The 24085-nt window shown below is 36.4% G+C and overlaps 3 protein-coding genes and 1 pseudogene across 3 annotated transcripts; 2 read left to right on the forward strand and 2 right to left on the reverse strand.

Moving 5' to 3' along the window:
• The first annotated feature begins 376 nt into the window (after positions 1-376).
• On the forward strand, positions 377-3570 carry LOC111444448 (annotated as a pseudogene).
• Positions 3571-9130: 5560 nt separating this feature from the next.
• LOC111444261 (CASP-like protein 2C1) lies at positions 9131-12030 on the forward strand. Its single transcript, XM_023082291.1, has 3 exons — positions 9131-9322; positions 10148-10295; positions 11653-12030. Exons 1-3 carry the CDS (start codon positions 9168-9170, stop codon positions 11905-11907), a joined length of 558 nt encoding a protein of 185 aa, XP_022938059.1. The 5' UTR covers positions 9131-9167; the 3' UTR covers positions 11908-12030.
• A 5274-nt stretch (positions 12031-17304) lies between these two features.
• On the reverse strand, positions 17305-18097 carry LOC111444262 (RING-H2 finger protein ATL56-like). The gene has a single exon (XM_023082292.1). The coding sequence runs from the start codon at positions 17988-17990 to the stop codon at positions 17463-17465; it is 528 nt and encodes a 175-aa protein (XP_022938060.1). The 5' UTR covers positions 17991-18097; the 3' UTR covers positions 17305-17462.
• A 4392-nt stretch (positions 18098-22489) lies between these two features.
• Positions 22490-23872, reverse strand: LOC111444259 (RING-H2 finger protein ATL13-like). Its single transcript, XM_023082285.1, has one exon. The coding sequence runs from the start codon at positions 23738-23740 to the stop codon at positions 22562-22564; it is 1179 nt and encodes a 392-aa protein (XP_022938053.1). The 5' UTR covers positions 23741-23872; the 3' UTR covers positions 22490-22561.
• Between the last annotated feature and the right edge of the window lie 213 nt (positions 23873-24085).

Genomic DNA, 24085 nt, shown 5'->3' on the forward strand with positions numbered 1-24085 from the left:
AAATGGGTTAACTTTTTAAAGCATTTTAAAGTTAAGTAGATCTTATCTAATTAGTTGAAATATTAATATCACCACGTGTTTATGATGCAAAGAGACAAACATTCTCGAAGAGGTATATTTTATAAAGGAATCATCGTCATTTTTTTTTATGATTGGACACTAAAGTAAAATAAAAATAACTTTTTTTATAAAAAGAATCAAATTTAGACTCGATAATTATTTGTGATTGGAGAAGGTGTATTAGCAACTTGCTATGCCTCGACATTCCCCTCCAACATGGTCAAGCTACTTGCTGATTATTTTTACAAGTCCTTCAAGCATGTTTTGTCTTTACTCACGTACATTCTAAGAAAAATTTCAAGATGTCAACCAATATATGATTGAATCATCGAAAAAGAAGGTGCACCTTGTTGATATAGGTAATGAATGATTTTCAATCTTTTTAAGTTTTCCTTAATTATAAGTAAAACATATTCGAATCGAGCTTGGATTTTGAATAATCAATCCCTCACCTCGAGAAAATTAGAAAATCGAGCTTCAAAACGTTTTGAGATTTCATACTTCTTGTCTAATTATTCAATTTGGCTACCATGTCATGTTGGGTGACCTCCCGAACAAAACATGGCTGATTGATAGTTTTCACTTATGTTCGAGCCATTAGAGTTGGTTGTGGGTATGTGATGAAGGTACAAACTCTCGTGACTTTGTTTTTTGTTTCATTCAAAAGACTATCGTGACTTTGTTTTTTGTTTCATTCAAAAGACTTCATATTATCGGTAAAGATTTTTGTCCTTTGCTTGTATACAACGGATTTGTTTCTTGCTTAATTAATGTGAGACATTGTTCGTTTTCTAAATAAAGATAATTACAAATCTTCTAAGATTCCCCGACATAAATTCAGGCAAAGGCCCCTTGAGCCTAGTTGGTCTTGTTGTTGTCAGTTTAGGATTAGAAAACAACAATTTAAAAGAGCTAGTTGAAGCTTTGAACGGAGTGAGACCTGCTTCTTAGGACAGGAGTGAAAACTGACTTTCTACTTCTTCTTGAACAGGGAGTGTTCACGAACCTAAAATTCGCCTTCACCTTACAAGTAGTGGGCAATGAAAAAACAAGCACGGTTTGGGGAGGAATTTTTTATTTTGATTTTATTTTTTTTGTTTACAGAGAGCCGTTCAACAACTCTCCTCTTTGGATGATATCCAGAGAAGAGAGTGACTTTATCGGTTTCTTTTCCCCTCAGGTTTTATATCACCTACTAAATCTATTTACGTTCTCCGTTTTTGGTCAAGAGAAAGTAGGAGTAGCACGTACTATTGGCGACCTCTTCTTGCCCTCTTCGAGGGGGTTGAGACGAGAAATGGCTTGAATGAGGAGAGGGGGAGTCGTGCCCATTTTATCTCCAGGTCAACCTTACACAACGAGTGAGCATAGCTCAGAGAACAGAGAAGCCCGACATATACAAAAATTCCAACACGCAATCTCTCACACAATTTCGCTTCCATATTTCCCCTCACCTTAACCCTTAAATCCCTAGTTACAAAAGTTCCCACAATCCTCACTCCTCCTAATACTCCATTTTCAAAAGCACAGAAAGTGCTTGCTTGAGATGAATTTTTGAAAATAAATAAATAAAACAAAAATTTTAAAAATTTTTTTATAATTTTTCATAAACACGCTATGATTTTTCGATCAAAAGTATTATGTGAAATTTTCGTTTTTTTTAATCTTTCTCTGTCCCCATCCAATACATACAGTACTCGAATCAACACGTCTCGTGACGGGTGATTGTCTCGTGGAAAGTTTTAAAATAAATATTTTGTTCGCTATACATTTCTTTTAAATAAAAAAGGGTATTAGCCAAAATTAAGCAGCCGCCGCCGTGGCCGGAGCTCCGCCGTTGTGTTGGGTGGTTTTGGTGGTTTGTTTGTTGGGCTTTGCCGGAGCTGGTAATTTAAACAAGGAGTTGGAGATCACGTGGGGTGGTGGCCGGGCAAAGATCGTGAATGGCGGGAGGATGCTGACGCTATCGCTTGATAAAGGCTCCGGCTCCGGCTTCCGGTCGAGGAATCAGTACTTGTTTGGGAAAATTGACATGCAGATTAAGCTGGTCGCCGGCCACTCGGCCGGCACGGTCACAACATATTAGGTAAGCTCTTTAATTCGTTGCAAAAGCAGATATTGTCTTATTTAGGTTTTCCCTTTCAGGCTTCCTCGCAAAGATTTTCAACCTCGGAGAGGTTTCACATCCTTATAAGGAATCTTTCGTTCCTCGAACTAATGTGGGATCTCACAATCCACCCATTGGGGGTCACCGTCCTCACTGACGCACTGCTCAATGTATGACTTTGATACCATTTGTAACACCTCAAGCCCACCGCTATAGATATTGTCCTTTTTAGGCTTTTCTTTGAAGCCTCACCTCAAGATTTTTAAAACGAGTTTACAAGGAATGTTTTGTTCCCCTCTCCAATTGATGTGGGTTATGAAATCATTACTTTGATACCATTGGTTAGAAACATCAAAAGAAAGGATATATCTCCACAAGGTAGGATATTGTCTGCTTAGAATATAAGTCATCATCGCGAGTTTTTGGAATAATTCAAAATGTCTCATAATCTATGTTCTTCTCTTTTTTTAGCCAATATAGTATTTGGACTACATACCCAACCGTGTGTGAATGTCTTAGATTGGTTCTATTAAATAAAGAGCTATATTTGTGTGAATGTCGCAGATTTCGTTTGCATAACGTTTTTATTTGTATTGATTGCAGTTACGTTCAGAAAAGTCCAAGTAGGATGAGATAGATTTTGAGTTCCTCGGGAACCTTAGCGGTGAGCCATACATTGTTCATACAAATATATACACTCAAGGCAAAGGTGACAAAGAACAACAATTTTATCTTTGGTTTGATCCAACCGCTGATTTTCACACTTATTCCTTTCTATGGAATCCCCAAACTATCATGTAAAACACGAAACTCTTTTCTTTTTCATATTTAATTGATATCATAATTGTTTATAAATTTATATCGAACTCTTAGTAGAAACAGATGGATTTAAAACGTAACGATTTCCTCATGGTCCCTTTTGGGCTAGATTCTACGTGGATGGGACTCCCATAAGAGAGTTCAAGAACATGGAATCCCTAGGCATTCCATTCCCCAAAAGTCAGCCAATGAGGCTACAATCAAGCCTTTGGAATGCCGACGACTGGGCCACGAGAGGAGGTCGAGTCAAGACCGATTGGTCTAAGGCTCCTTTCACTGCCGCCTACCGAAATATGAACACCGATCGGACCTGCATTTGGCCCTCCTCCTCTTGCAGCTCCTCAAAAGATCATTCTTGGCTGTCCCAACGGTTAGACTCGGCTGGCCACCGGAAGCTCAAGTGGGTGCGGAGAAACTACATGGTTTATGATTACTGTGCTAATTCCAAAAGGTTCCCTCATAACCTCCCACCCGAGTGTAATGTTTGACATTTTGTGAAATAAGATGTCTATGTTATTTTACGCATAAATAAATGGATTGGTACAATGGACCTCTACAATGATATGAATATTATCTTTTGATTTTCTCAAAGGGCCTCAATCTTTTATAAATTATATATATGTGAGGAGTGACCTCGTGATCGTGTGAGCTCATATCGTATAAAACATGACTATAATAGATCGTATCATACATATGCAATGAATGATCTCACATGTGGGTTCACATCGTTGAACACGACCCTAGTAGAATCTTATATCACATACATATGAGAAATGACCTCGCATGCAAATTAATATCGTTAGGGCATGACTCTAACAAAATCATATCACAAACATGTAAGGAGTGACCTCGCATGTAGTACATATTGTAAGGGCACAACCTTGTAGATTTTGCAATAGGGAGTGACCCTATATGTGTTCGCACCTTTTGTACATGAATATGTATAGGGTTTGGTTTCAAACATACAAACAATGTAGTCACGGTCCCGGCAGAGTTCCCAGCAACAAGCTTCATTTCCATTCCTAGCTTAGCATATAAGTACTCGTTCTTCGATTGAAACCCCGAGCTTGAGTAGTTATCCAAGCTGAGAATCACAAGCTCATTATTGTTGACCATCTCGCCTCGCTCATCCCCCCAGTTGATGTCGATCGACGTCGATAAGTCATTGCCATACGAAGCATGCCACGAACACAACAAAATGTAAGCAAATAGAAGGCGTGCCAAAGTATTTGACGACGACGTCGAATAAGAAGAAGATAATTCATGTTTCATGGAGGGCGGGGGAAGCTTTGGACAATGGATGAATGATGAAATTAAGAATTGAATTTATATGGTTATTTGAAAGAGAAAATGAGCAATCTCATGGAAATATGGAAAATAACTGGTTTTTGTTTTTTTTGCTTCTTGGTTTTGAGTTCTAAGTTAGAAAACCAATTAATTTGTTCATGTCATCCAATAACGGAACTAACAAGTCTTTTCAAAACATTAATAATTATTGATACTTTCCCATTTATATATAAGATTGGAGATGTAGGGTATCCATCTTCGTACCTCTCGCATGCAAAGCGAGCACTCTACCATCCAAGCTATATTCCAACAATTCTTACAACACAAAATCTTAAATGCCCCGTCATCAATAATAGTGAAATGGAAAAATATCGTTGCTCAATATATGTCGTAAATTGGGAAAATGTGAAAACAAAAAGAACTAAAACGTTAATAATTAATGATAAGAATAGAGGTGTGGGGTATCAATCCACGCACTTCTCAATTGCAAAGTGAGCGTTCTACAATCTGAGCTGACATCCCATGATTCTTTCATCACAAAATCATAAATGTCTATGATCAATAATAGTGAAAATGAAAAAATATCCTTGCTCAATATATGTAGTAAATTGGAAAAATTTGAAAGAGAAAATGAAATAAAAGATTTACAATCATTGATACTTTCATGTTTTTATAAGATTGGAGATGTACGGTATCAATCTCCATACCTCTCGCATGCTAAGCGAGTGCTCTACCAGCTGAGCTACATCCCCACGATTCCTAGATAACAAAACCCTAAACATCTTGTCATCAATAACAGTGAAAAAGAAATAAAACATTAATAATTATAAATACCTTTTTGTTTATATAAAAGATCGGAGGTGCGGTGCAGGGTATCAATCCCCGTTCCTCTCGTATGCGAAGTGAGCGCTCAACCATCTAAGTTACATCCCCATGATTCTCACATCCCAAAACCCGCTCAATAATAGTGAAAATTTTACATTTATATATAAAATATTAGAGATGCGAGGTATCAATCCTTGTTCCTCTCACATGCTATGTGAGCACTCTACTGAGCTACATCCCCACAATTCTTACATCACAAAACCCTAAACATCTGTCATAAATAATAGTGAAAATGAAAATGAAATATAAAACTTTAATAATTATTTATACCCTTAAGTTTATATAAGATTGGAGATATAGGGTATCGATCCCCGTACCTCTCGCTTTCTAAGCGAGCTCTACCATCTGAGCTACATCCCCACAATTCTTACATCACAAAACCCTAAATGTCTCGTCATAAATAATAGTGAAAATGAAAATGAAATAAAACATTAATAATTATTATTACCTTTAAGTTTATATAAGATTGGAGATGTGGGATATCAATCCCTGTACCTCTCACATGCTAAGCTAGCACTCTACCATCTAAGCTACATCCCCACGATTCTTATGGGGATCGATACCCCACAACTCCAATCTTATATACTATTATTGATGACGGGACATTTAGGATTTTGTGATGTAAGAATCATGGGGATGTAGCTCAGATGGTAGATCGAGAGGTATCGAGATCGATAGATACCCTGCATCTCCAATCTTATATTAACAATGTTTTATTTCATTTTCTTTGTTTTCACTATTATTGATGACGAGAAATTTAGGGTTTTGTGATATAAGAATCATGGGGATGTAGCTTAGATGGTAGTGCGCTCGTTTCGCATGTGAGAGGTACGGGGATTGATACCCTGCATCTCCAATAATTTTATTATATAAACAAAAAGGTATCAATAATTATTAATGTTTTATTTCATTTTAATTTTCACTATTATTGATGACGGGACATTTAGGGTTTTGTGATGTAAGAATTGTGGGGTTGGAGCTCAGATGGTAGAGCGCTCGCTTAGCATGCAAGAGGTATGAGGATCAATACCTCGCATCTCCAATCTTACATAAATGCAAAGGTATCAATAATTATTAATGTTTTATTTCATTTTTATTTTCATTATTATTGATGACGGGACATTTAGGGTTTTGTGATGTAAAAATTGTGGGGATGTAGCTCAGATGGTAGAGCATTCGCTGCCCATGCGAGAGGTATGGGGTTCGATACACCACATCTCTCCAATCTTATATAAACGAAAAGGTATCAATAATTATTAATATTTTATTTCATTTTTATTTTCACTATTATTGATAACGGGACATTTAGGGTTTTGTGATGTAAGAATTGTGGGGACGTAGCTGAGATGGTTTAGTGCTTGCTTTGCATGCAAGAGGTACGGGATCGATACCCTACCCTACATATGGAAAGGTGTATCAATAATTATTAATGTTTTATTTCATTTTCTTGTAAAATTTTCCCAATTTATGACATATTTTGAGCCCCGATATTTTTTATTTTTTAATTTTCACTTTTTTTTATATGACGGGACTTTTAGAGTTTTGTGATGTAAGAATTGTGAGGATATAGCTCAAATGGTAGAGCGCTCGCTTAGCATGCAAGAGGTATGGGGATTGATATCCTGCCAAACTCCAATCTTTATATAAACGGGAAACTACCAATAATTATTAATGTTTTATTTCATTTTCTTTTTCAAAGTTTTCCAATTTACGACATATATTGAGCAAGGATATTTTTTCATTTTCACTATTATTGATGCGGGACATTTATGATTTTGTTATGTAAGAATCATGGGGATGTAGCTCAGATGGTAGAGTACTCGCTTTGCATGCGAGAAGTACGTGGATTGATACCCCGCAATTCTAGTCTTATCGTTAATTAACTTTTTTTTAAGAAAATTATAAGAATAAATTGGATAAAAAGAAAATATTAAGGGATCACTACGAGGAAGAACCCGAGAATTCCCTACAAGTAGGGATGGATCCTCACATCGACTTTTCCCCGAACAAGAAATCCTCGCCCTAACTCTCGACTCCAAATGGCGGGGATGAAGATAAAATGTGCCTACTGGATAGGAAATCCCCTCTCATGACCCTGTCTCACCTCGTGGCCGTCTCTAATTAGACTCTCCAACTTCGTTACAATCTAGCTGTATGGAACAACACTATATAAACAGAAGATGTGTTTTGTCCTACATTGGTTGGGGATACAATCTGGCTGTATGGAACAACACTATATAAAGAGAAGATGTGTTTTGTCCTACATTGGTTGGGGAGAAGAACAAAACACCATTTATAAGGGTGTGAAAACCTTCCCGTAGCAGACGCGTTTTAAAGCCTTGAGGGGAAGCCCGAAAGAGAAAGCCCAAAAAAGACAATATCTGCTAACGGTAAATCTGAATCGTTACAAGATGACATAAATCAGATCGATTTGCTGACCAACGTGAATCTTCACAAACAAACCCTATTAATTAACGAAGGTAATATGAAAGGTCACCAAACAAACAGCTATTAAATAGCTACACTCATGTAGTAAAGTGGACTTGGTTGAAAACTTTAGGTAGGCAAACATTGCTCAATGTATTTAATATCATATTATATATATATATATATATATATATATATATATATAATATATGATAGCTCATTATATTTATTGCCCTACACAACTTGCCCAACTGTGACATTAATTTACATTTTGTCTTTGGAAATATGGTCCTAAGATATGGAAAGATACATCATTTATTGATTACCCAACTATAATATAATTTATTTTAAACCTAAAAAAATAATTTTCTAATTAAATTACAAATTCACATTTATACTTAAATTTCAATAATATTCTTTAACTTTTGTATTTTTGCATATTGCTAACGAAAAGTAACACTATTTATAAAAAGATATAAAATCATTGACAACCAATCATAATCAAAAACTTTAAAAGATTAACTATAATTTAAATTAATATTTAAACCTAATCATATCCTGTGAACAACTTCATTAAATTTCCAACTTTAATCAAGTTTAAAGATTAAAGGAATACAAATTATAGACATTATATGCGAGATTCATATCAGTTGGAGAGAAGAACAAACATTCTTTATAAATGTGTAGAAACCTCTTCCTAACAGACACGTCTTGAAACCATGAGGTTGAAAGTGATACGTAATGGGTCAAAACAGACAATATTTGTTAATGAGGGGCTTAGGTTATTACATTTAGTTCTCAATTCTTAGGATCGCTCTCATTTATATACTCCTATGAAATTTGGTTCTATATCATTTTTGGTCGGTATGCTTTAAAAACGAACTAATTTAAGTATGTTTATTCTTTATGCAATTGTTAAGTGTAGTGTTGTAACAGCCCAGTCCCACTGTTAGCTAGCAGCTATTGTCTGTTTTGGTCCGTTATGTATCGCGGTCAGCCTCACATTTTTAAACATGTAAGAAATTTTCACACCATTATAAGGAATGTTTTGTTCCTCTCTCCAGACACCGAGCGATGTGTCAATGAGGACGCTGGCCCCCAAGGGGGGTGGATTGTGAGATCCCACATTGATAGAGAGCGGAACAAAGCATTCCTTATGGGTGTGGAAATCTCTCCCTAGATAACGGGCCAAAACAGACAATACATAACAGCCCAAAGTGTTATCATAATTTTTTAGCTCAACAACTTCAGGGTAGCAATCTAACCATCGACCTTTAAAACAAAAATAACTTTATCTATTGAGCTTACGGATCCAAAGTTCTTTGGAAATCGTGATGGAGAAAAACATGATATATAAAAAAAAGGAAAGAATTAAAATTGTCACATTTGAAAGGTATGGAACGTTTTTGAAGTATTGAGATCAAAATATTATTGAAAGGTAACATTAAATAGTATCAAGTTGCGTGGACGTTTCTCAACCGAGTGAACATTTCCATCTCTATGAAAGTGTTGTGGGTTTTGCCCAACCAGCACTCATAAATAATGCCCAAACGCCCAACTGACCACTGTAGAAGCGGTGGCAATGGGGTTTTGGGATCAAAGAACTGAAGGGATTCTCAGATCCTTTGCGATCATCGGCTTGGTTTTAACTGTTCTTTTGTTGGGTTTTGATAAGCAAACTACCCAAATCTTTCATATTGACAAGAAGGCCTCTTTCAGAAGTTTGCATGCTTTTGTGTAAGCCCTTTCTCTCTCATTTTTCAAACTCTTTCTCGTATTCGTTCTTGACCTTTTAGGTTTCGTGTTTTTAAATTTTGATGAATCGGAGATTTGAACTCTGAGATTCCACATCGATTGGGGAGGAAAATGAAACACCCTTATAAGAGTGTGGAAACCTTTTCGTAACAACGCATTTTAAAAACCTTGAGGGGATGTCTGAGAAGGAAAGCCCAAAAAAGACAATATTTGCTAGCCGTGGACTTGAGCTGTTACGAATAGTATCAGAGTAAGATACCGGACGATGTGTCAGGTAGAAGGTTGTAACCTGAAGGGGGTAGACATGAGGCAATGTGTCAGCAAAGACACTGGGTCTCAAAGGGGATGGATTTGGTGGAGGTCTCACATTGATCAAAGAAATGAACGAGTGCCAGCGAGGACGCTGGGCCCTGAAAGGCAGTGAATTGTGAGATCCCACATTGGTTGGGGAGAATAACAAAAGGTTGTTTCTCGAAGGGGGTAGACACGAGGCGATGTGCCAGTAAGGATGCTCGGTCTCGAGGGAGAATGGATTTGGTGGGGGTCCCACATCGATTGGAGAAAGGCTCGAGTGCCAGCGAGGACACTGAGCCCTAAAGGGTTGAATTGTGAGGTCCTTGATTGGGGAGGATAACGAAACACTCTTTACACAAACATCTAATTTTCAATGATAAATAACAAATGTCAAAAGTTTCATTGGATGACCAATGAAACTCGTGAAAGAATGTTTCTAAAGTTAAACTTTCAGAAATCAAATGATTATCGAACCGAATTTAAAGTTATTCAATTTTCTTGCCATGATGACAGAGTGATTATGTATGTGGACTCCCTAGCAGCTGCCTACAACATTCTTCAAATCTGCAAATGTTGGATTTCAGCTCACCCAAAAGGAACATCCAAATTAGGGAGTGGTTCTCATATATGCCTATTTTGGGCTTCTTTCTTGCTTGACCAGGTATGTCTTAATTTCTCTTTTACTTATCTTCAAATTTTTAGTACTCCTATCGATAAATTTAAGTATAAAAATTTCGAATTTTTGTAAGTTAATTATCAAATTTATACGGTTAGTGAGGCGAACGGACTAGACTCGTCTTACAAACTTAGGTTACATGAATCTAATCATCAAACCAAAAGACTTTAAAGATTATCACGAGTTTTTATCTCTTTCTATATTAAATATAATAGTCTAATCTCACTTAGATATTATCTGCCTTGATCCATTACGTATGTTAAATTTACCGTAGTTCATAAAAGATCCCAAGAAAAATGTTTTTAACAGCTCTAGTTTGGGGTAGATGAACTGTTCCAACATGTGGATATGGAGGAAAAGGACACCGACAAGTGGACAGGAAAAACCAGCTGATGTAACTAACAAACATTTAAGAAAGTTCTAAGCTATGTTAGACTTTGAAAACTTTTCATAATCAAATCCAAACATTTAAATTTAATCTCAACATCTTAATATTTTTTTAATTGTACATTAATTTTTATTAATAAATGTTTAAATTAGTTCATAATATACTTACGAGTATCTTACTTCAGATGATAAATTAGGTTACTTATTCGAAGAAGATTTATCAGTACTTCAAAGTTTAAAAAAAATTAAAATTTGAGAGAACAAGAACAAATTAATCAATCTCGAGAAAGTGAAAATCTTGTCTACTTTTAACCATTTGAGCTTAGTCTCAAGATTTTCTTTATTAGTCGGTTCTACCCATAATTATTGAACTCCTTTCCTTTCAACTACAATCTTTCAGAAAAAATCATAGCCGAACTAGTTCTCCTTTAACTATTATTGGAAAAGACTTTCTTTGGGGTGTAGGGCGTAAATGTCGACTTGATTTCTAATTCAGAGAGAGAGAAGTATATTCCTTATGCTCTAGGACATTCATCCATTATTCTCGAGTGTGTTTTTCTTGAGCTAATTCTCTTTCAGAAGCTCGAACAGTTTGAGTGTTAGATATAGGATCACGATAGCATTATCAATAGCAGTACTTAGTAAATTCTTATATAATCCTTGAAAGATATGAAATTTTATTACGATTCATGGAAAAAAAAATAGAATTTGACGAGAATATTTTTCATTTAATGAAAATCATAAAAAAAAAACTTAACTATTAATACATAAATTATATAGAAACAGGTCAGGAATTTGAATCTTCATTTTTGTCGGGTCCATCTCGAACTCGAGAAAGGACAAAACTTAAAACAAATAAATAAAAGTTGTATCAACCATTGATCGAAACCGTCCCAAACATGTTTTATTATGTGCCAACGTCCAACTTTAAAGTAGTTTGAAGTGGCATTGACAGGCAGTGGCGTACCTCGTATTTGCCGCAAACACGGCGGGGATGGAGGCGGCGCTTCTGGCGGTGACCGGCGCACATGACTTTCAATGGATGAAGCTCTGCAACAGATTCGAGAGATTCTGCTACCAAGTCGGCGGAGCTTTTCTTTGTGGCTATGGAGCTTTTTTTGCAATGTGTGCCATTTGCGTTATCTCTTCTTTCAACTTGTTTAGGCATTATTCCCCAAACCTTTTCTTTCGACTAAAATCCAACGAGTGAATGGTTCGATATCGACTTCGAGACCTTGTAACTTTACCAAGTCTATGAATTGCATTCATATCTATATGTCGAAGACATTTGGATCAATACACACTATCTTTATTAAAAATGAGATCTTTTGAATAGGGTTTGAATAGAATAATAAGATATGAAAACAATATTATAGTGTGTCAATTTAGTGTCAACGATTCTAAAAATGTGTATGCTCATGAACTCGACTAAACAAAGTTATTGCTTTGGTTTTTAATTTTAATACGAGTAAGTCGTTATTGATGGGATAGAGAGATCGAAGACTTGAGTAAATGCCTTTTTTTTTAACAAATAGATGACAATATGAAGGAAGTCGTACATGATAGATTAAGAATGTAATCTTAAAATGACTTATTAAGTCAACAACTTGTTTAAATTAGAAAATTGAATGAATAACTGTGAGATCCCACGTTGGTTAGATAGAAGAACGAAACATTTTTTTTATAAGGGTGGGGTGTGGAAACCTTCCCTTAGCAAACACATTTTAAAGTTCAAAGAGAACAATATCTGCTAGCGGTAGACTTAGGCAGTTACAAATGGTATCAGAACACCGGGCAATGTGTCAGTGAGAAGGTTGAGCCTCGAAGAGGGTGGTCACGAGGCAGTGCTCCAGCAAGGACGTTGGCCCCAAGTGGGGGGGAAGTGGATTAGGGGGTCCCACATTGATTGGAGAATGAAATGAGTGCCATCAAGGACGTTGGCCCCAAAAGAGGTGGATTATGAGATCCCACATTGGTTGGGGAGGTGAACGAATCATTTTCTATAAGTGCGTGGAAACATTTCTCTAACGAACGCATTTTAAAAATCTTGAGAAGAAGCTCGTAAAGAAACACCTAAAAAAGACCATATCTACTAGCGGTGAGATTGGGTCTAAGAATCTCATCTAAAGAGAGGTAGGTACTGACTCAATCCCATTCTTACCAATATGGCAAAATATGACATAAAAAAAAGCTTTAAAATACATAGGGATCTAAAATTGAAAAGAAAAAAAAAATTATAGATCGAAAAATAAGTAAAGTATGGTACACAAGAAATAATAACGTTAAATTTTATAAAAGGACAAGTAGAAAGCTTTGAATGCAAAACTAACTACCATATTTAATGCTAATGTTTGACTTATAACTTCCTTCATAAACCATGTAGGCCACATGCCAACTTGGATATCATTGCCTAAATTGTCTTTAAAAAAATTGTTCGTTACGATTAAATTAAAAAATATGAACATATGGAGACCATGTTCAACAAAGTACACCTTTTTTTTTGGTGGTTTAATGATAAGAACTTCAAATTTAAGTGTACTGATTTGAAGCAATTTTATGTCGAGTGACCACAAGAATTTTCTTATGACAAAATAGGAATGAATCGAGACCAAATTTGAATAAGAACGGCTTAAAAATATGGTAGTAAAGAGTGTAAATGATGAAGAAAATGAAAAGAGAGAAGAATCCCGGACAAATTGAAGGTAGGCGTTTTGGGTTATTGACTTCGTTTTTTTCTTTAAGTTCGAGAGATTTTCTTTGAATTAAGTTATAATTTTCCATATGTTGATATTGGAGGGATTTCACACCATTTTTACGAAGGAAGTGGAGTTGATTCAGACTGAAATGTGGTATTTCGATGAACATAAAAAATATGCACGATTATAAATTTTACAATTTTAGACTATATTTGACCCTGTTTATATGTTTGTAGGTAAAAAAATTGATGTATGTTAGTATGTTTGTGATTAATGTCACAATTAGATGAGAATTAGACCTCGAAATTAAAACCGCAATAAAATTTTGATTTTCTCTAGCAGCAAGAACTCTTCACAAGCCAATCCCTGTGAATGAGCCACGGAAACAAGAAGCACTTCATTTGTTCAATGCGGCACTATTACCGAATTTGTATTTTATATAGCTACAATCAATTAAGATTTTTTCCTTATTTTTAGTAATCGGTTGACCGTATATTTTATCTAGAAGTGGAAGTTGTATCGTATTTAAACATAGTGAACATTAATAAAAATTGGACTTTCGCCTTCTATTTCTCATTCTTAACAAACACGTTCACAACTTCTTAAGCAAGCTTATCAAACACTCCACTTTGCTCTTATCCAAAAACATGGGCATATATAATACTGAGGTCCCAACAAGTTTTGCCTTCTTTTAACTTAGATGTTGAGCCCAAACATTGCCAAATAGATATCACGTGATGCACCTCAAACAAACATAGTAGGATCGAAGTGGATATTCACGGTAAAATTGAAAGAGGGCGGAATGATCTATAGCAAGATTAGTAGCAATAAGATACTCTCAAGTTGAAGGAGTAGAGTATGATAAAACTTTAATTGAATAGTAAATACAATCACAATCTGCCCTAACAAAAAAAACTTTAGACGGAATCTTAGGCAGTTTGATGTCAAAAACGTCTTTTACATTGAGTTCAATTGAAAATTAGCATGAAAAGATCATGGATTACTACATGATTTCTTGAAAGTGGGTCATGCTTTATGCCTAGGATTCATATCAGAATTTGGAATTTGACTTCAGCACCTCGTGACTCCAACATTCTTTTGCGTTCCTGCAATATGATAATGATACTTATTTGTCTTAAACTATTTTTAAGACGGAAGAATATCATCACAAACTAACACAAATCCATTTGTGATGTTTTGTTCTTACACACATACTCCTAAAAACCACTCAACATCATAAAACTACTCTAAGCCAAACATACTTAATTTTGAAGTTCTTCATATGTGCCGTAACTATCAATTCTTCCACGCATTTTTTAGAAGATAAATTTTTCTTTAAATAAACAAAAATTTCAACATGATAATTAACTAATCGGCGTTACTCCATTCACGATATCAAACTCTTTCTTTATTTCTAAAGTCGAGGTAAGATCAAATGAAAAAAAATTTAGATCAAACTGAACTTTTTTCTTCAATACAAAAGACCAACTTATATTAGTACCCATTGTTTGGGTAGGAGGGAGCTTTGGAAGTGTACCTTGTTGTTCGGGCAGATGACACAACCACCACTCACTATTTCCTAACTGAGAAGAAGTTTCACCCATCTTCAAATTGAAGATCAAAAGAGCCTTCCCATCTGTTGTTCTAAACTCAAGAAGGCTCGTCTTTATCCGCTATCACTTCTATCATAGAAATTGACAAAAGACGTTCAAATTTTTTTAGTATTTGTGTTTAGGATTATTGGAGTCCTACATCTATTGGTACGATGTCTTTTAGAGAAACCAAAAGCAAAACCAGGATAGTTTATGCTGAAAGTGAACAATATCATATGAGAGTGGATGGTTGTTCCATTTTCTTGTCTTAATTAGGAAACTTTTAAATTTTCTATTATATATCAAAATGACCAAAATGTCCTCACCCATCATCACGACCACCTTTTATCATTGTTAAATACCGCTAGAGACCGTTAACAAATACTGTTGACAACTACCACGAATTATTGTCGTCATTATCAATTGTCATCTCACACTGTTAACAAAAGCCAAATTCTCCCGTCATCCACTGGTTACGACTATTGCCACCTATCCTATCGACGACCACTTCGTCAACTATCACAACCGATCATAGTGTTTTAAAAATATATATTTTTAAAGAACATCCTCTTCACCCTAATCGAAATAGGCTTATTTATACCTAAATTGATCGAGCTACCAAAATTCAAATGTGTTTTTAAAATCTTTAACCATAGAGGGACTATAAAATCAATTAAAAAAAGTGCTTTTAGTCCAATTTGGCACACCAAGGTCTTGTCCTTCAATCAACCCAACGAGTCATTTTAAATGTCATTTAGCTTGATAAGACATGTACCATCAATTAGGAAGAAATCAAATACTTGAATACTCCCATCCATAAGTTTTCGATAAAGTTTTGTTTCATTTAATGATTTATAAACTCAACTAAAATTTAACACAAATCAATAAATCAATTAGTACTACATACATAATTCTTTTCCATATCCATAAATTTTAAAATCAATTTTCTCTTCTCCGAAAAAAAGAAGTTCACGACTCGTAGGCCTTCTACCTCCACGAATCAATCTTCTTTTTTTCAAATTAGATGAGCTAGTTAATGAATATATTTTCGATCAAAAGACAAAAAGTTCAAATTTTCTCATCCCACATTTACTGTTTACATCGAACTAAGAGCTCCTTACAATCTCTCATTCCAATATATCCTCAATCTTGACATCACGATAGTTCTATTGCGACCAAGAAGTTAGAAGTTCAAAATTTCAATATATCTTCAATCTCGACATCACGATAGCTCTATTATCAACCTAAAAGTTGAAGTTCAAAATTTCAATATATCCTCAATCTCGACATCACGATAGCTCTATTATCGACCAAGAAATCATAAGTTCAAAATTTCAATATAACCCTCAATCTCGACATCACGATAGCTCTATTATCGACCAAGAAGTCATAAGTTTAAAATTTCAATATACCCTCAATCTCGACATCACGATAGCTCTATTATCGACCCAGAAGTCAAAAGCTCAAAATTTCAATATACCCTCAATCTCGACATCACGATAATTCTATTATCGACCCAGAAGTCAGAAGTTCAAAATTTCAATATATCTACAATCTCGACATCACGATAGTTCTATTATCGACCAAGAAATCAGAAGTTTAAAATTTCAATATATCTCCAATCTCGACATCACAATGGCTCTATTATCGACCAAGAAATCATAAGTTCAAAATTTCAATATGACCCAGAAGTCAGAAGTTCAAAATTTCAATGTATCCTCAATCTCGACATCACGATAGCTCTGTTATCGACCCAGAAGTCAGAAGTTCAAAATTTCAATATATCCTCAATCTCGACATCACGATGGCTCTATTATCGACCCAGAAGTCAGAAGTTCAAAATTTCAATATATCCTCAATCTCGACATCACCATAGTTCTATTATCGACCCAAAAGTCAGAAGTTCAAAATTTCATTATATCTACAATCTCGACATCATGATAGTTCTATTATCGACCCAGAAGTTAGAAGTTCAAAATTTCAATATATCTTCAATCTCGACATCACAATAGTTCTATTCTCGACTAAGAAGTCGAAAGTTCAAAATTTCAATATATCCTCAATCTCGACATCACGATAGCTCTATTATCGACCCAGAAGAAAAAAAATTCAAAATTTCAATATATTCTCAATCTCGACATCATGATAGCTCTATTATCGACCCAGAAGTCATGAATTCAAAATTTCAAGATATCTTTGATCTCGACATCCTAATAGCTATATTATAAAATTCAAAATTTCAATATATCCTCAATCTCCACTTTTGGACGTCATGAGATTATCCCCAATATGATTGACCTCGAGCAATGAACAAAAATCAAAACCAAAGCCACAAGCATTCATAGCAGCAGCAAAACAGAGCAACAATATCAAAACATAACTAAAAGAAACCTTCATTTCAAACTATGCTTCAACTATATATACATCTCAAAAGGGAAACAGAGGCAAGAGAAGAAGAAACCAACCTAGAGTTACAATTACGGAGCATACAAAATCTCATAGCTCCGATAATTTGCACAATCCATTTGATTTTCTTCCATATCCAATCGGACGGAGCTCCGGCAAAGGGGGCAAGCAGAAACCCTAACCAACCACGAATCGATGCACTTCCGGTGATAAATATGGCCGCACCCACCAAGTTTTCTACACCACTGACCTTTTCTAAACCCACCAAGGCAAATAGGGCAGTCAATTTGAGAGTGGGGGTTGACCCAATTGGAGAATCGAAACTGGAGGAGCTTTTTGAGGTCACGATTAGAGAACCCAGATGAGGAATCGGTGAATTGGGAACGGCGGCGATGGCGGCGTCGTCGTCGGCGGTGAAGGACGCTAGCGACGCAGGGATAGATGAGGAGGAGGGCAGTGGCGAGGCCGAGGAAGACGAAGAAGAGGGTGGTTAAGACGATCATAATGGAGACCTTGAGGAGCAGAGACAGGACTTTGGCCTCTGGCTTAGGCGGTGGAGGGTCGCCGGCGAGGGCGGCGGTGGAATCTTGAAGGGGCATGATGCGGTGGGCGGGGAGTGGAATGTGGGGGAAAAGGGATGCAAGTAAAGAGAGAGATGGGGATTGTGATATGGTTGAATGATGTATGAGTTTTTGAAAAAGGGTATGGAAATGGAAACTATGGGCTTTTGAGGGTTCTTGAAAGGTGTGGGAGGTAGGGCCATTGATTTTGATCTTTTGATATTTAGGATACAATTCACTTCAATCTAGTCCTTTTTTTACTAAGAAAATGTTAAATTTGTAGTGGCTTGGGTGGGATAGGATAAGGAATATGTTGAATAATGAGACAGGACACGCGTTCGAGTATAATTTAAAGTTAAAAGTTAAAGTACATTTAGTCCTCATCAGCATGCACGATCTAATTTGATTTCAGCCAATGACTAGATTTCAGCCAATGACAGAGGATCAAGTTCTGTGGATCTTTTGGAGCAATATTCAAGAAGGGTCGTTACTCTCTTCATATGACTTGTGTTACGATCATGCTCATTTAAGCCATCGACGAAATCATGTCTAGGTTTGCTAAATCACATCTAGGCTTTGATGGATGCGACGCGTTTTTGCTTATAACGTTGCTTTAAAATCTTCTTACATTCTTACTTTCAAACTCGCTTTCGAAAATCTTTCTGTCATCTAACTGGGTTTGGTCATTGTGCTTCTACCCCACGTTATCTTGTCTTACATTGTAATTTCTATTTATACGACTACTCGGCGAAATCATGTCTAGGCTTGCCAAACCTGAATCATTTTAAAATGTACAATAGCGGGGTGTCATTCGGCAAAATCACATTTAGGCCTGATGGATGCAACTAGTCGTCAAATTCTCCATACCCAAAAAATTATAAGATATTTAAGCGGTTGTGTTGCGTTTTTGCTTATAACGTTGCTTTAAAGTCTTCTTACATTTTACTTTCAAACTCGATTTCGAAAATCTTTCTGCCATCTGGGTTTGGGTTTGGTCATTGTGCTTCTACCCCATGCCTGGTCAAAGTAGGTTGATGGGTATTTGGATGCTTGCTTGTACCCCACGTTTGGCCCGTTCGGTACCAAAACACTGTCATCTATTCATGGATATTTGGATTTAGATGCTTGCTTCATTGTTATTTAAGACACTTATGTCAAACATTCACAATTCGATTTCGATCAGTATGTACATACTGATACCAAGATCTAGTCTAAGGTCGAGTCTTCTCCTTTCATTTCGTTTTTGCTTATAACGTTGCTTTAAAGTCTTCTTACATTTTACTTTCAAACTCGATTTCGAAAATCTTTCTGCCATCTGGGTTTGGGTTTGGTCATTGTGCTTCTACCCCATGCCTGGTCAAAGTAGAAAATCTTTCTGCCATCTGGGTTTGGGTTTGGTCATTGTGCTTCTACCCCATGCCTGGTCAAAGTAGGTTGATGGGTATTTGGATGCTTGCTTGTACCCCACGTTTGGCCCGTTCGGTACCAAAACACTGTCATCTATTCATGGATATTTGGATTTAGATGCTTGCTTCATTGTTATTTAAGACACTTATGTCAAACATTCACAATTCGATTTCGATCAGTATGTACATACTGATACCAAGATCTAGTCTAAGGTCGAGTCTTCTCCTTTCATTTCGTATATTAAAGGTAAATTGATATGAGGAAATCACTACATGAGGAGTAAGATTCGGATTACCTTGTTGATCGAATATGTCAAGTCAAGAATATTGTTTGAGATTGTTATCAGAGGGGTTAAAGGTGTTAATGCTATTTTTGAAAGTCGATGAGTATTTTTAAAACGGTAGTAACTTGTATATCCATATATCACCGAAAAGATTATTTTTTAACTTTTAAAAATTGTTTAAGGGAATTAATGAAACTTTGAAAGTTAAATGCTATTTTTTAAATAAAGTATAGGATAGTGTGATAATATTTTTTTAGAGTAAGGATATTATTAAAATATTTAAAAGTTAGTATTTTTTTAGATAAAATAAAAAGTTTAAGGGTAATTTTATTAATTTAGCCTATATATAATTATGCATGAGTTTACCTATTAATTTGACAATCTTATTCAACTTTTCAATGGGTCGTTATCTCTTCAAATAGATATTAAATCTTCCATTTATGTTATGCTATATTATGGCACGACTCCATCACATTCATCTTTAAACATCATTAATTTAAAATGTGACAAACTTTATTTTATTAACTCTATAGACTTGTAGTCTCTTTTCATTTGCATTATATATGCATCACCATAACATTTAATTTCGTGCATTTATAAGTCTCACTATATGGTTAGGTTATGATTCTCCTAGTCGACCCTTTTCCTTCCACGTTTCAGAGTTGATTTTATGCTTGCATCCATTAAAATCAACAATTATTAGCCTTAGTTTTGAATTTATACCCATTATTATAACAATCCAAGCCCACCGATAGTAAATATTGTCTGTTTTGGCCCGTTATATATCGTCGTTAGTTTCACAGTTTCTAAAATTCGACTACTAGGGAGAAGTTTTCACACCCTTGTAAGAAATGATTTGTTCACCTCTCCAACCGATATGAGCTCTCACAATAGATGCATTTTAAACTGTGAACCTGACGGCGTTATATAACAGGCCAAAGTAGACAATATCTACTAGCAATGGATTTCAACTATTACAAATGGTATTAGAGCTAGACACGAAACGGTGTGCCAACGAGAACACTGGTCCCCAATAGAGATAGATTGTGAGATCCCACATCGATTGGAGAAGAGATTAATATGATTTGTGAAGTATAAACAGGAGTCGTCCTCATCCTATTAGCTACCGAGAAAGATTCTCGAAGATTAATTTCAAAAATATGAATTTTGGTAAAACAATATGATATATTATAAACTTTATATATACAAATATGTTATATACTTGTGGAGTAAGAAAATTTTAACCGTTGACCTCTTAGTCAATCCACGATTATTCTAGTATAACTTTATAGATAAGACATTAGTTATACAACCATAGTTAGCTAAGATATGGTAGAGGTTTTTGTTTATTTATGGTATGTGGGATGAATAAAATCTGAAATTGGCTATTTCACCTGCTTTCCATTGGTTACTTTAAATATCCTCAGAGAAATTTAATGCAAGAGTCACCCTTTCCTATTGTATTATTTCTTTTGCCAATGGACCATATCCTAAATTCAAAATATTTACTTAATATGAATAAAATGTTATTGTAACCAAAATATTCCCATCAATTTGGGGTATCTTATTTTCTTCCATATTCTTCTATATGCTTATGTGTGTATATACACACACATACACGTCATTCAATTTGAAGTGTTTTCGGGACGGGTTGAAAATGAAAAATATAACAGTTCAAGTCCACAACTAGTAAATTTTATTTGTTTTGGTCCGTTACGTATCATCATCAGTCTCATGAGTTCAAAACGCGTCTACTCGGAAGAGATTTCTACACTCTTATAAGAAATGTTTTGATTCCCTCTCCAACCGAGGTAAGATCTCACAATCCATCTCCCTTGGGGCCAGCGTTCTCGTTCCCTCTCCAACCGAGGTAAGATCTCACAATCCATCCCCCTTGGGGGCCAACGTCCTCACTGGCACAGTACACGATGTCTAGCTCTGATACTATTTGTAACAGCCCAAGCCCATCGATAGCAGATATTGTTCGTTTTGTTCCGTTACATATCGCTATTAGTCTCACCATTTAAAACGAGTCTACTAGGGAAGGTTTTCACATCTTTACAAAGAATGTTTCGTTCTCCTCTCCAACCATGTGGGATCTCACAATCCACTTCTTTGGGGGTCCAACGATGTTTTGTTCCCCCCTCTAACCGGAATCTCACAATCCACTTCCTCCTTGGCGGCCAATGTCCTCGCTGGCACACCCCTTGGAGAGGTTTCCAAATTCTTATAAGGAATATTTCATTCCCCTCTTCAACGATCTCACAATCCACCCCTTTTGGGGGTTCAGCGTTCTCACTGGCACACCGTTCTATGTTTAGCTCTGATACTATTTGTAACAACTCAAGCCAACCATTAGCATATATTATCCGCTTTGGCTCATTATGTATCGTTGTCAGCCTCACAGTTCTTAAATGAGTTTGCTAGGGAGAGGTTTCCACACTCTTGTAAAAAATGTTTCGTTCTCATCTTCAACCGACGTGGGATCTCATATAAAAGGTCTCCTCTATATATACACACACGCACCCACATACCATCAAATTTGATGTGTTCAAAGGGACAGAGCTATGATGGGAAAAGTCTCCTATTTTAATCCCTATCTTCACGAAAATTTTTATTTATTTTTGAGATGAACGAGCAAAGATTCCCACAGAAAATTCACATGCTGAGATTTGGGTGGAGACCGGATTAGCTAAGGAGGAAAAACTTTTCTCCACTTCCTCCCCCATTGCCTGTTTAGTTTCACACCCGATACAAGCCTCCTTACGTCCCAACTCTACGGGTTAAATGGACATTATATAAAAAAGAAAAATTATATTGGATTAAAAACATTAACAAGAACATCCTTAAGAAAAACATTTTTACTTTCCAACTAATTAATCATTCAAAAATTTAAAACCAAACAGAATTACAAAATGAATTACACAGAACAATCAGAGTGATCATCATTGGTTGAAAAAGATGAATGAACAATCCTACTGTTCTTCGTGTTCTTCCCCATCACCCACTGCAACGTCCTCCTCACAAACGACCGCCGATTCTCAACAAATTCCGAACTATTTCTCCTCCCATTCTCTTCCTCCGTCATTCCCATCCCATTTTCCGATCCGGCTCGGTTCGCGCCGCCCACCTTCTCTTCGACAAAGCTCTCAACTTTCTCATTCAATTCCATAAAATTAAACTCTCGCCTTGATTCGCAGTCGCACTCCGACATCGCCGCTAGACTCCCCGGCATCAATGGCAGATTCCTCTTATTCCTGGCCGGTTTCCTCACTGCCGGCGTCCTGATCGGAACTTGCAGAGACGAATTCTCATCCATTACATACCCAAATGACCCCATTGAAAAACACCTTCTCGAATCAACTTTCCCATTATTGCTACTCCCTTCTCCATTACTCTCCAAGCTTTTAAACTTCCCCAATTTTATAGGAACCACCGTCTGCTCCGGCGGCGGCGGCGGCGGCTCATCTGGCTTCATTTCAGCAAAATCCAACACATCCCCAAGAAAACCCAGAAAGGAGCCGGTTTGAATTTCCCCAATTTCTCTGGAGCTATGACTTACAGAGTCAAGAACTCCAACAATTTTGGAGGGGAATCCGACATCTGAAATCAAGCCGGCACGGCAGAGGGGACATGTCGAGTGGGACAGAAGCCACGTGTCGATACACTCCATATGAAAAGCATGGCTGCATTTGGTCAACAATCGGAGTTTATCATTGGGTTGAAATTCACAGAGACAAACAGAGCAATCAAAAGGGTCTAATTTCAGGCCGATTATGGCTTTGTAGAGAAAAACAGGGAGGGTATCGATGAAGGATTGGTCGACGCCGGCGTCGTGGAGGTGGAAGAGCTGCTGGAGTTGGCCTTGGAAGGCAGAGGCGCCGCCGTCAACCGCCGTGCCGCCGGCGGAATCTTCGGGATCTGTTCTGATTTGGGGCTTGAGGAAGAATCGGAGAAGGAGGAGGAGGAGGGCGGAGAAGAAGAGGATAATGGAGAGGATGATTATCGCTATGAGAATTGTGGGGCTTACTTGGTTGTCAAAGTTGAAATCCGGCGGCGGTGGAGGCGGCGGAGAAATGGGGTTTGAGAGAATGGCCATGGATGAAGGTTAGAAGGTGGAGAAGATGAAATTAAAGTATTTAGGTTGAAAAAGAAGGAGAGAAATAAATGTTGCAATGACTGATACCAACAAAAAGATCAATGATCGAAAGAAATTAATTGAAAATCAGAGAACAACGAAGAAAACCTTGGTTAATTAGACCGTTTGATTTGAATTATATATATATATAGATATAGATATAGATATATAATTTAATTGAGGTTATGTGTATTTTTTTGTTTTTTAATGGCTCGTGGTTGTGGTTCGATATTTCCTCATATATTGAGGTTGGCTAGTTGACGGTGGAATTTGATCCCTTCAAATAGATATGTCTGTTTAATCTGC

Source organism: Cucurbita moschata, unplaced genomic scaffold (genome assembly GCF_002738365.1).
Source record: "Cucurbita moschata cultivar Rifu unplaced genomic scaffold, Cmos_1.0 Cmo_Scf00006, whole genome shotgun sequence".
Classification (NCBI taxonomy): Eukaryota; Viridiplantae; Streptophyta; class Magnoliopsida; order Cucurbitales; family Cucurbitaceae; genus Cucurbita; species Cucurbita moschata.

Coding starts and splice junctions, on each gene's coding strand:
- LOC111444261 (XM_023082291.1), top strand. CDS start 9,168: ATGGGGTTTTGGGATCAAAGAACTGAAGGGATTCTCAGATCCTTTGCG. Junction 9,323..10,147: donor AGAAGTTTGCATGCTTTTGT/GTAAGCCCTTTC, acceptor CCATGATGACAG/AGTGATTATGTATGTGGACT. Junction 10,296..11,652: donor CTTCTTTCTTGCTTGACCAG/GTATGTCTTAAT, acceptor TGGCATTGACAG/GCAGTGGCGTACCTCGTATT.
- LOC111444262 (XM_023082292.1), bottom strand. CDS start 17,990: ATGCCCCTTCAAGATTCCACCGCCGCCCTCGCCGGCGACCCTCCACCG.
- LOC111444259 (XM_023082285.1), bottom strand. CDS start 23,740: ATGGCCATTCTCTCAAACCCCATTTCTCCGCCGCCTCCACCGCCGCCG.